We start from the raw sequence: 13,508 nt of genomic DNA, 5'->3' as shown, positions 1-13,508 counted from the left end.
CCCCCACACACTTAGTATATAACTTGTCACAATCTGGCACAACACATGCAAGCTCTACCCCCACACTTAGTATATAACTTGGCACAATCTGGCACAACACATGCACACTCTACCCAAACATACTTGATATACAACCTGGCACAACACATGCACGCTCTACCCACACATACTTGATATACAACCTGGCACAACCTGCCACAACACATGCACGCTCTACCCACACATACTTGTTATATAACTTTTCACAACCTGGCACAACACATGCACGCGCTACCCACACATACTTGATATATAACTTGTCACAACCTGGCACAAAGCACGCTCTACCCCAACATACTGGATATACAACCTGGCACAACACATGCACGCTCTACCCACACATACTTGATATACAACCTGGCACAACCTGCCACAACACATGCACGCTCTACCCACACATACTTGATATACAACCTGGCACAACCTGCCACAACACATGCACGCTCTATCCACACATACTTGATATATGACTTGTCACAACCTGGCACAACACATGCACGCTCTACCCACACATACTACCATATATAATTTGTCACAACCTGGCACAACACATGTACACTCTACCCCCACATACTTCATATATAACTTGTATGTGTTGGTAGAGCGTGCATGTGTTGTGCCAGGTTGTGCCAGGTTGTATATCAAGTATGTGTGGGTAGAGGGTGCATGTGTTGTGCCAGGTTGTATATCAAGTATGTGTGGGTAGAGCGTGCATGTGTTGTGCCAGGTTGTATATCAAGTATGTGTGGGTATAGCGTGCATATGTTGTGCCAGGTTGTATATCAAGTATGTGTGGGTAGAGCGTGCATGTGTTGTGGCAGGTTGTGCCAGGTTGTATATCAAGTATGTGTGGGTAGAGCGTGCATGTGTTGTGCAAGGTTGTATATCAAGTATGTGTGGGTAGAGCGTGCATGTGTTGTGCCAGGTTGTGCCAAGTTATATACTAAGTGTGGGGGTAGAGCTTGCATGTGTTGTGCCAGATTGTGACAAGTTATATACTAAGTGTGTGGGGGTAGAGCGTGCATGTGTTGTGCCAGGTTGTGACAAGTTATATATGAAGTATGTGTGGGTAGAGCGTGCATGTGTTGTGCCAGGTTGTGACAAGTTATATATGACGTATGTGTGGGTAGAACGTGCATGTGTTGTGCCTGGTTGTGACAAGTTATATATGACGTATGTGTGGGAAGAGCGTGCATGTGCTGTGCCAGATTGTGCCAGGTTGTATATCAAGTATGTGTGGGTAGAGCGTGCATGTGTTGTATATCAAGTATGCATGTGTTGTGCCAGGTTGTGACAAGTTATAAATCAAGTATGTGTGGGTAGAGCGTGCATGTGTTGTGCAAGGTTGTGACAAGTTATATATCAAGTATGTGTGGGTAGAGCGTGCATGTGTTGTGCAAGGTTGTATATCAAGTATGTTGGGGTAGCGCGTGCATGTGTTGTGCCAGGTTGTGACAAGTTATATATCAAGTATGTGTGGGTAGAGCGTGCATGTGTTGTGCCAGATTGTGACAAGTTATATATGAAGTATGTGTGGGTAGAGCGTGCATGTGTTGTGCCAGATTGTGACAAGTTATATACTAAGTGTGTGGGGGTAGAGCGTGCATGTGTTGTGCCAGGTTGTGACAAGTTATATATCAAGTATGTGTGGGTAGAGCGTGCATGTGTTGTGCCAGGTTGTGACAAGTTATATATGAAGTATGAATGGGTAGAGCGTGCATGTGTTGTGCCAGATAGTGACAAGTTATATACTAAGTGTGTGGGGGTAGAGCGTGCATGTGTTGTGCCAGGTTGTGACAAGTTATATATCAAGTATGTGTGGGTAGAGCGTGCCTGTGTTGTGCCAGGTTGTGACAAGTTATATATGAAGTATGTGTGGGTAGAGTGTGCATGTGTTGTGCCAGATTGTGACAAGTTATATATCAAGAATGTGTGGGTAGAGCGTGCATGTGTTGTGCCAGGTTGTATATCAAGTATGTTTGGGTAGCGCGTGCATGTGTTGTGCCAGGTTGTGACAAGTTATATATCAAGTATCTGTGGGTAGAGCGTGCATGTGTTGTGCCAGGTTGTGACAAGTTATATATGAAGTATGTGTGGGTAGAGCGTGCATGTGTTGTGCCAGATTGTGACAAGTTATATACTAAGTGTGTGGGGGTAGAGTGTGCATGTGTTGTGCCAGGTTGTGACAAGTTATATATCAAGTATGTGTGGGTAGAGCGTGCATGTGTTGTGCCAGGTTGTGACAAGTTATATATGAAGTATGTGTGGGTAGAGCGTGCATGTGTTGTGCCAGGTTGTATATCAAGTATGTTGGGGTAGCGCGTGCACGTGTTGTGCCAGGTTGTGACAAGTTATATATCAAGTATCTGTGGGTAGAGCGTGCATGTGTTGTGCCAGGTTGTGACAAGTTATATATGAAGTATGTGTGGGTAGAGCGTGCATATGTTGTGCCAGGTTGTATATCAAGTATGTTGGGGTAGCGCGTGCATGTGTTGTGCCAGGTTGTGACAAGTTATATATGACGTATGTGTGGGTAAAACGTGCATGTGTTGTGCCAGATTGTGACAAGTTATATATGACGTATGTGTGGGTAGAGTGTGCATGTGTTGTGCCAGGTTGTGACAAGTTATATATCAAGTATGAATGGGTAGAGCGTGCATGTGTTGTGCCAGATTGTGACAAGTTATATATCAAGTATGTGTGGGTAGAGCGTGCATGTGTTGTGCCAGGTTGTGACAAGTTATATATCAAGTATGTCGGGGTAGAGCGTGCCTGTGTTGTATATCAAGTATGTGTGGGAAGAGTGTGCATGTGTTGTGCCAGGTTGTGACAAGTTATATATCAAGTATGTGGGGGTAGAGCGAGCATGTGTTGTGCCAGGTTGTATATCTAGATTGTGTGGGTAGAGCGTGCATGTGTTGTGCCAGGTTGTATATCAAGTATGTGTGGGTAGAGCGTGCATGTGTTGTGCAAGGTTGTATATCAAGTATGTGTGGGTAGAGCGTGCATGTGTTGTGCCAGGTTGTGACAAGTTATATATGAAGTATGTGTGGGTAGAGCGTGCTTTATGCCGGGTTGTGTCAAGTTATATATGAAGTATGTGTGGGTAGAGTGTGCATGTGTTGTGCCAGGTTGTGACAAGTTATATATCAAGTATGTGTGGGTAGAGCGTGCATGTGTTGTGCCAGGTTGTGACAAGTTATATATCAAGTATGTGTGGGTAGAGCGTGCATGTGTTGTGCCAGGTTGTGACAAGTTATATATGACGTATGTGTGGGTAAAGCGTGCATGTGTTGTGCCAGATTGTGACAAGTTATATATGACGTATGTGTGGGTAGAGTGTGCATGTGTTGTGCCAGGTTGTGACAAGTTATATATCAAGTATGAATGGGTAGAGCGTGCATGTGTTGTGCCAGATTGTGACAAGTTATATATCAAGTATGTGTGGGTAGAGCGTGCATGTGTTGTGCCAGGTTGTGACAAGTTATATATCAAGTATGTCGGGGTAGAGCGTGCCTGTGTTGTATATCAAGTATGTGTGGGAAGAGTGTGCATGTGTTGTGCCAGGTTGTGACAAGTTATATATCAAGTATGTGGGGGTAGAGCGAGCATGTGTTGTGCCAGGTTGTATATCTAGATTGTGTGGGTAGAGCGTGCATGTGTTGTGCCAGGTTGTATATCAAGTATGTGTGGGTAGAGCGTGCATGTGTTGTGCCAGGTTGTGACAAGTTATATATGAAGTATGTGTGGGTAGAGCGTGCTTTATGCCGGGTTGTGTCAAGTTATATATGAAGTATGTGTGGGTAGAGCGTGCATGTGTTGTGCCAGGTTGTGACAAGTTATATATCAAGTATGTGTGGGTAGAGCGTGCATGTGTTGTGCCAGATTGTGACAAGTTATATATCAAGTATGTGTGGGTAGAGCGTGCATGTGTTGTGCCAGGTTGTGACAAGTAATATATGAAGTATGTGTGGGTAGAGCGTGCATGTGTTGTGCCAGGTTGTGACAAGTTATATATGAAGTATTTGTGGGTAGAGCGTGCATGTGTTGTGCCAGGTTGTGACAAGTTTCATATGAAGTATGTGTGGGTAGAGCGTGCTTTGTGCCGGGTTGTGTCAAGTTATATATGAAGTATGTGGGGGTAGAGCGTGCATGTGTTGTGCCAGATTGTGACAAGTATTATATCAAGTATGTGTTGGTAGATACATAGCTTGATACATAGCTTGATACATAGCTATTACCATCACTGCACAACACATGCACACTCTACCCTCACATACTGATACAAAGCTGGTCACAGCCTGGCACAACACATGCACACTCTACTCACACATATTTGCTCACACACATATCACTAGCTCCACAGGAACATATAACAGGCTATAGACATACACGGAATTCGCATTAAGACAATGTCTGTACATGGACAATTAATGCTTCTCGTTTACAAAGAAAGACGGAGAATTAGAGTACCAATATAAATGTACGACAAACATTTGTATCTTACCTATCAACTTTGATTTTGTAGTCAAGAATCCCGCTTACTAATCGTGATGCATATCTGAAAATACAGAACAAACACTTTACGTCAAATATGAGATTCCTAAATTTCGATTCATGAATTGTTATGTGCATATTAGAGGTAAGATTATCCTCATACAGGGTGCGTTGTGGGAGAAAAGAAGGATTAGACCTATTTATCACAGACGGTTTATTCAGCTGACGTGAGCGGTATGTGAATGACGTACAGGGTCACGTCATCGATTCACATGTTATTATACATACACTGCAAACCAGACTGCCTTTTTTTGACGTCACGATGACGTAGCAGTTTAAGTGAGCATTGCCCAATGGTAACTGTGGATATGTATGATGGTGCTTATCCCCAGTTAAACGAAACACAATCTCGATGTACTATGTGATGCGCCGCACTCAGCAATATTCCAGTCTGTAAATAGGCGAGCCTGAACCAGACAATGCAGTGATTTAAATCGTGCGCATAGATCTAGTACGCAATTGGGATATAATGGCATGAATCAACTAAGTCAGCGAGCCTGACCACCCTATCCTGTTAGTCGCCTCACACGACAAGCATTGGTTGCTGAAGACCAATTCTAACCCGGAATCTTCACGGGACAACATGTCTTACTGATATACGGAACTAGATAAAGCAATATGAGTATTAGACAAACAAGAACTGATTCAAATGTTGGAATGCAATTTTCGCCTTCTCAGAACACATTAAAAAGATGGTACTCTCTAAGTGCATTTTAAGACAATACCGACAAAATCAGGAGGTGCGCAACAGGTTAGCGGTTGGTATCATCGAACTGCCAAGATGCAACACATTTACAACACAATCACAACACAATTACAACACAATTACATGTGTCAAGTGCAACAACACAAGTGAAAACATATCTCACCTCAGCTGTTCTCTCTGGTGATGGAACTTATTTCGGGGAAACACCATGCCCGGGTTGGAGTTGATAGGAAGGGCAAGACGGACCTTCAAGTACATGTCATCCAGCCACCAGTCGTAAGCCTGGACGTAGAATATGTCTAGTCAGAACAGCCTCTGGGCCATGTTAAATATTGGTATGTCACCGCATCACCATCTTTTCTAATGTACTTATTTGTAAGACACATCTTTAATGACTTCTAAGTGCCATTAATAGTTCCCTGCATTCGAAATGCAAAAGCCTTTGAACTCGTTGTAATAGTTTAATTCTCAACGTATTGCCTTTTTTATGTACATGTAAGCAGATGATCATACAATGTTACATCATAACATATATACCCAGTTTTCTTTGTTGTGGTAGGCTTGCATGAGGCAATCCTGTAGCATCTCCCCCTGTCCGCCTGGCTTTCGGAACTCGTCCACGAGGTATTTGGTTTTGGCAAATTGTAGGGGGGTAAGAACAGGCTTCATCACTCCCAGGTATTTGTACAGGGTCGACTGCAGAGGAGGGACAGGCAACTTCGGAAGAGGTTTCTGCAAGTTTGAAATACATACTCTTCAAACATGTACACAAGCAAGTCTTGAAAGTGGTTTGATTGAGTGGTATTTCCCAACTTGGAACTGTATCAAATAAAAAAAAAGCTGCATATCAAAAACACATTTAATGAAGTTAACATTTATATTATATATATATGGCATGTGTTTAATGAGTGACAAAACAATGACAGCCACCGACATCCATGGAGAAGGTACAACAAGCTAGAAATCACTTGTCCTTGTCAGTATCGTCTTTAGTTCAAGAATTCTGTGATCATCATAGATAATGTGTCGTTGATAGAATATATCTCTTTGATAAATGATGCATATTTTCTGTTTGTCCACAATTGTCAATGATGTTATCTTCCAGTGACAAGATAAGAAGTTTTCGTACTGTAATACAATTAGCTGCAGATCCAAATCCATGTAGTAATAGTATTTAGGTACGTGTGCAAGAATGAACACAATTTAGTAAAAGTAAATTGCAGTAGTTATAAAATGTCCGAGTGGATGTAATGAGATACCCCTGGTACTTCCACGTTACGAGAAAGTCTTTGGGTCTAATGGCGTAGCAAAACAAATAACTCTTGAGTCCTTTAAAGCGGAACTGGTAGTGGAGGAGGACTAGACTAGTACATCAAGTGTGCGGTTGGTTACGCTAATGACACAGACACAAATGTCTCAATGTCACACGTGGTACGTACTAACTACATCGTCTGGACCTAAACTGAACATAGTCTCCATTTAATCAAATATGACATAGCTGATACCGACAGTGTTATGCCTTCACATACCGCCATACAAAACGTTGTGTTTGGGGGTATGTAAGTATAACATCGTCACTTACTTTATACGCCCGATCAGGTTTTTTCGCAAAAAGGATTCAGATGCAAAGTATATGAACTTTCTTACAGGGATAAGAATGAGAAATCGTCGCGTTACTTCAACTTGTCACAGCTCGGTGTTACATTAGCACAATTAGATAACGTAAGTGTATGGTATATCTGTGCTCGCGCCTGTGACATCGATCTTACCCCTAGTTTACAACCTGCAAATGGTGCCATTTTGTTTGAATATGCCAAGAAGCCTTGTCCTTTTCGAAATAATGGTAGAGGTGCCTAAATGGTTAACATCTATGGCGTCCTTTAGACTCACAAGAATGTTTTTTAAACTAATTTGTGAAATTTGATATGTGCCGCGACAGTAATTTAATCAACTCTTGTGGTGTCATTAGATTGAACAGAGAATTTGTCTAATTGTATAGTTTGATAAGTTAATTCAATAATCTGTATGAATATTGAAACATTAACGATACACTGACCTACTGGAGTATGTAAAAGTTGCTGCCATAAATTGTTTAAAGTACATATTACATGTAAACCTTGATATGCAATCATAGACAATGTCAGGCAATAATATACAAACAAGAACATTTGGTATCTATGTACAATCTTAATCTACATCCACCGTGACCTTTAGGTGGTGTGCCGTTTCAGACGCTGGGACTCTCATTACGAAAATGACGAACTTCAAAGAATAGATTTGTTAAACGTATATTGGATATCTGTTATCTCCGTCAACGACGCTATGTAGTTTCAGATATATTCTCCGACATGAATATCGATTTCTGTTTGAATAATGAGTAGTTTGATCTGACAGCAACTGACATCAAAGTCATGAATGAAATGAGCATCAATATCTATCTTTACTTGACTTTCTTGCAGTCGGACAAGCGCATTTACCCAGTGCATGAATCATATTCTACATCAATCAATACAAATGCACGATGATGTTTGGAAAGTTGCTTTCATAAGATTCCTTCAATTATACGCTCCGCTATAGGAATCAATACAATAACATTCGTTAATCCAATCTAAACTTTTCGGTTTTCTTAACATCTCCATATCAAATTATTCATTGGATAACTGAGTTTGGAGAGGGTCTATCTGGGCTCATCGTTCTAATTGGCGTCGTTTAGTATTCTGTAATACACTCATTCCTGGTCCTTTCATGCAACATGTGGCTTTCCATAATGGAATATAATCAAAATGAAGTTTACATTACCGCTAATTGAATCTGAGGGTGAAGTAGTTTCGAAATTCAAATAAATCCACATTTTGAAACTTCCAGTTAAATGATATAAAAACGGCAACTACTAACTAATAACCATAGCCATGAACGAATACTAAAACCTAGGAAATGAACATATAGAGTAGGATTTCAAAATTTAATGTAACCATTAGAAAACAACAAAAACTTTCCATAACACAACATCTGGAAACTACAGTTAAGCTCTCGCCCTCCTCGCCGGCCCCCACGTAGGACAGAACAGTTCCTCTTAGTCGTGTATTGATTTTTCAAAACCAACATTTGCTCAATTTTACAGCTGAAGACCTTGCAAAATCTTGTAAGAAGCAAGCGTTCATCTGAAAGGAATACGTCGGAGCTTGGTTCAGGTCTGCCCAAGGCATGAGGCAAACCATCGATTTGGACAGAGCGCTGCAGCCAAGCACACCAAAGTAGTTTCTTGTGTTGAACTTGGGGAAAAAGAAAGTAGGGCCTCCTGACCATTAATCTAGTCTCTGCTAGCCCGCTGACAAGTTTTTCGGGTCGTTGGTCTTGTGGGTTAATAAGATGTTGTTGTAGCTTTGCAGGATTGACAGAGAGTCATGGAAGGTTTTGGATGAATATCAGGTGTAATCTCACATACCAGAGAGAAATTATAAAGTGGAACTTTCATTAAAAGTAATTGACAGTAACCTGTCTTCAGAAGTGACCATGTTTTCACGTACACTGGTTTATGTTTAAGGATCTTGCTGTCAGGGACTCGCTGGCACATTGAATGTAAAAAATATACTTATTTATCAATATCAACAAACTTATATAATCATAAACGAACACACGAACGTGCAACCTTCTTTTTTCGTCAACTACATTGTATATTTGGACAGTTAATACTTAGAAATATGAACACATGTCTTCAGAATTTATATCTCAAAACAATGTGTGTTACATATTGAAAGTAACGTCCATATTAACGAATTATCTCAACCTAAGCTAACACACCAGCACACTTCGATTATTCCGATTAAGCCTGACTTGTCGCATTATCTCCCTTGGGTGACCACAAATACAGTCTGTCGATTACATGATCTTCATAACTTCAATCAAAGTGTTTACCGTCCAGTACCTCAATCAGGTCCTTGTTGTGAGCCCTGGCCATACCAAATAACCCCTCTCCCGGCCCATAATGAAGACGGTTGATGCGATGGGGAATAGGGGAACAGAGTTCATTCATTAGAATGGTCGATTGTAGGATAGTCAATCGAACACAATTAAAAGCCAAATTATAAGGTTTGTGCAAAGACCGGTGGACAATTACAAATCCGATTAGGCTAGTTAGACATCAAGGCTGGTGTATGGCCACCATGTAAGCCTACAAGACGCCATATTGACAATGATGACGCCAATACACGTCATCAATATGTGTATAGAAGCTTCATTAGCGAACCATTAGGTCGTTGATTGAGATTTACGCGGACAGAGATCAGATGTCAAGTATATATGCATTCTTTTTATTAGACGATATATGTCTGAGTTGCCAATAATGTCCTACCTTTCAATTATACGGATGGATTTTTTTAGGACACACCTGACAAAAAATGACACTTTGTCACCGAAGAAAAACAGGAGGATTGCAGCGAATGGGGAGATGTGTGAACGTTATGTTTCACCAGCTGCATTTCATCAACTTATATTAATATCAAATACCATTCAAAGTCAAAGTTAGCAAACATTTCTTAGGCATTTGTCAACATCAAAATTAAGAATCTGAAACACCTATCGGAATTGTTTGGTACATTTATTTGATTCAACTTGCCGTTCATCAAAAGTGTATTGTCCCTATCTAACATGTTTATGTATATTCTTTTAATGGACAGTTTGTCACGTTGCTCTTGTACCACCGTTGATGAAGTTCAGAAATAAATGAATTTGAATCTGAATCAACGCAGTTACGTTGACACAAAGTTGATCATGATTAGCATACGTGTGTAAAATTAGGCTTCATTCTACTCTTGTTCCACGATGTCTTGTGTGTTCATATTACCATTTATATCTATTTATATTTGCGTATTGAGAGGAAATAAATCGGGTGTTGTTTAATGTCTTCATGCACATTAAGTCTAATAGTGAGCATGACACTCTTATCGTGTCGATATGAAATATCTCAGTACTTCGTGCTCACTTCCGCGTGACATCTAAGCTCCTTGTGTAGGACGTGACATAACGCTAAATAACGATGCTATGAGGCACGTTCTCTGGTCTATATCATACTCTAGCCAAGGCGGTTGTTCCCCCATGGCAACAACGAAATATGATATTTACACTAGGTGTTAATTCAAGGTGGGCTGTTTTAGCTTTGATTTTGTAAACTAAGATGTGACACAGAACCAACCAACTTGACCTAATAGAGAAATGACCAGTAGAGCCCGCCACGCAACACTGTGTAGTGTGTGCTGGAGGCTGCATAGCGTCTTGTTTCAACCCGACCGCATTAGATGATAAAGAATAGAACAACAGCATCCACGTCATTTAAAGCAAGTCTCCTTCAGGGTGTTTTTAAATTGAAACTCTTTTGGGAATCTAATGTCATAACTGATGAATTTAGTAATCCAAAATATATATGTAGGGGAGGACTAGTGATATCAAGACAGTATATTCACACGCGATGTTTAATCTATCATGGAGTTATTGATAATATAAACGTGTTCGCAATCACAACTTTCAAATTGTCTATTATGATGTTATGAGACTCTAGCTTTTTATGAAGTTGTAAAATACAGCGTGTTTAAACTTCTTTTATTTGTGTCTTGAAAAGATCAGAAGTGCTGCACAGACTGTTGCATTGGACACTAACGTGCTATATATTTCTCATGGCGCCGATAGAAGTTTTACATCACATTTTCCTCAGCACCAGATTGCGACCAATTCAAAGAATTGGTTTTCAGGCAATCAAACAAGCATTTCCTGTAAATCTGTAAATTACGTCCCCGACAATACAATTATCAAAAGCTTCGATGATTTCTTTCATGCAATGGGTTTTCGTAACCCTATTAAAACCAGTTATAGCCCAATTTGTGTCGATTCACAGACACGCCGCGGCACATAAGGCAATTTAAAGGTCTTTAGACAGATTCTGGTAAACAGATTTCTTCATTATGGCAATTGGAAATGATGTAAATACTACTGCATTACGTCTGAGATATTAGGAACCAAATGTATTTTGATGTGTACTGTTCCCAGAGAAAGATAACTGGCGTGTCGGTGGACGCTATGTATTGATTCTCGACATAAAGTGGTCAAAGTTAACACATACACCAACTATATCAGCCACGCAAATATCCATATTGGTTTTTAAAAAGCAGTTAAAAATGTATTATCTGTTCAGAATGTTTGACAATATATGCTTTGTGCAATCAACTAGCGACGACGAATAACGATATTGGTAATATCAACAGTCTACGTCATAATGTTTTGATTCTCAGTATTCTTGGTTTGAAAAGTTGAAGTATGTTTCTGTTTTTCAAATAATTTCATGGTAAGAAACAATTATTTGTTTAAATGAACAAATGTATGGAATGAATTAATTACATTTTATGCTTATTAAAGTATTTACATCTTTATAGTCGTAATTTCATCGCGACTGTATCTATGCTCCGCAGTTGTACAGTATAAAGTTCACAACGTATGTCACAGACGCGAGTACACGCGTAATTACCGCCCAGGAAGCACGTATTCACTGGCGGTTAGGTAAACAAGCGTTCATTTGCGTGAACCGTTCGTACTTGCGAACATCAGCGATATCAAAGAATGACATAAAATTATGGCTGTTATTGGCGAGTTAGGGTTCTATTAAAGAAAATATTTGTGAGGAATCGAAACAAGTCATGGGCGAGCTGCTGCTTTCAAGTCTTTCATTATTACGGTCAGAAAATTAATCATGTGCGAGAATATTGTTTCCCTCGCAGTAGCAGCTTTCCCGAAGTTACGGTGTTGACCGACGGGCACCGAATCATCCATTACTCTGACATCACGTGATTTATTATTTCATCCACGGCAGCAAATTGCAGGGTAGCAGCACATAAAAATGACAGGGAGATAGTAATGATTTCAGGACGAAATCAATAACGATGGAGAAATTATCCCAATGCCAGCACCGAAGCCCATCAACTGTCGTCACTGTCCGTAACGTCTTCGTAACAAAGTCTCGGGGTTTCACGTTTCTGTGTTAACGGTAATTACGCTGATGATGATAGACAAGCGTGTATTTCATGACGTCAAATCTCAGCTGAAATTGGCATGGGGAAGCTGTTATTATCTGCAGAATTTCTTTCCCAGATTTATTTTAAAACGCATCTCTCATTTGGGGAACAATGAAACACGGTTTCTAGCTGGGCAGAGTACCAGAAGGTTGGGGGATGATGGGAACAGTACTGTTATAACTGCCCCTCGTCGCCATGTTCGCAATTATGTACTCAATCTCAGAAGGAACGCACTATTTCTGAAATAGATCCTGATTTAATTTTCTGATGCTGATGTATCTAAGTTTCACCATTTTGATGTTAAGGGGACGAAAGGAGATCGGTAGCTACATAACGAGAATGGGCTATATTTACATTGCATCACATACGTTTGTCATTTACGTCATTTAAAACTTACAACAACATAAACAGTTGCAGGTGAATCTTACAGTTTTCGGCCAATCTCCGTACGTCTCTGGCTACCAAAGGGAACGCTATTTGTTTTCGCACAATGGAGACACGGAGAATGGACGACTGACTATCTCATATTTGACTAAGGAATTAAATACACGTATTACAATTCGGATAATGTATGGGTCAGTTTGGAAATGTGTGTCTATTTCGCAATGGCAACCAGAAATAAATCAGAATCAGTATTATACGAAATAGTCTGGGAGACATTATGGAATGCATCACAATCTGGTTTGCTTGTCTTTACTCAAACAGTACCGCTCACTGGTGTGCACGCTTCACTAGAATCGTAAAAACAAATGTTAGTACCGTACAGTGATGGAAAAGAATACAGACTGCACATAATTACGTGATATACAAGACTGATCTCATAAAGGTACTGTTATGTCGAGATGTTTATGTCGTCGAATAAACAAAATGACAAATATGAAGGAAATATATATGATTCCAATACAAAAATGCATCAAATGCATCGATGGACTTTTTTAATTGTAACTCAGTGAGTCTGTAAACCGTTTTAAGTCAATGTCTTCAGGGCAAATCAATAATATTGTCCTTACGACATCTACTTTCTTTTACTATCAAGTCTTCATAGTTCTTTAATATTGATGTCACCAGTGTAGTGAGAAGGTCAGGTCGAACAACGTGAGAACTGTAGGGTGACACTCAGCCAACCATGCAAACACTCAACTATTGTT

General features: G+C 40.2%; 1 protein-coding gene across 2 annotated transcripts in view; it reads right to left on the bottom strand.

The window, feature by feature from the left end:
* LOC124113721 (choline O-acetyltransferase-like) overlaps positions 1 to 13,508 on the bottom strand; it is a 121,190-nt gene that overhangs the window by 25,881 nt on the left and 81,801 nt on the right. For both annotated transcript variants that reach the window (XM_046474227.2, XM_046474226.2), the window contains 3 exons: positions 5,840 to 6,034; positions 5,466 to 5,584; positions 4,547 to 4,600 (listed from right to left, as the gene is read on the bottom strand). In XM_046474227.2, the coding sequence (XP_046330183.1) occupies positions 4,547 to 4,600; positions 5,466 to 5,584; positions 5,840 to 6,034 (368 nt within the window). The remainder of the gene's footprint in view (positions 1 to 4,546; positions 4,601 to 5,465; positions 5,585 to 5,839; positions 6,035 to 13,508) is intronic.

This window comes from Haliotis rufescens, unplaced genomic scaffold (genome assembly GCF_023055435.1).
Source record: "Haliotis rufescens isolate VD_foot unplaced genomic scaffold, xgHalRufe1.0.p SCAF_11, whole genome shotgun sequence".
Lineage (NCBI taxonomy): Eukaryota > Metazoa > Mollusca > Gastropoda > Lepetellida > Haliotidae > Haliotis > Haliotis rufescens.
This window is presented reverse-complemented; position numbering and strand designations above follow the sequence as displayed.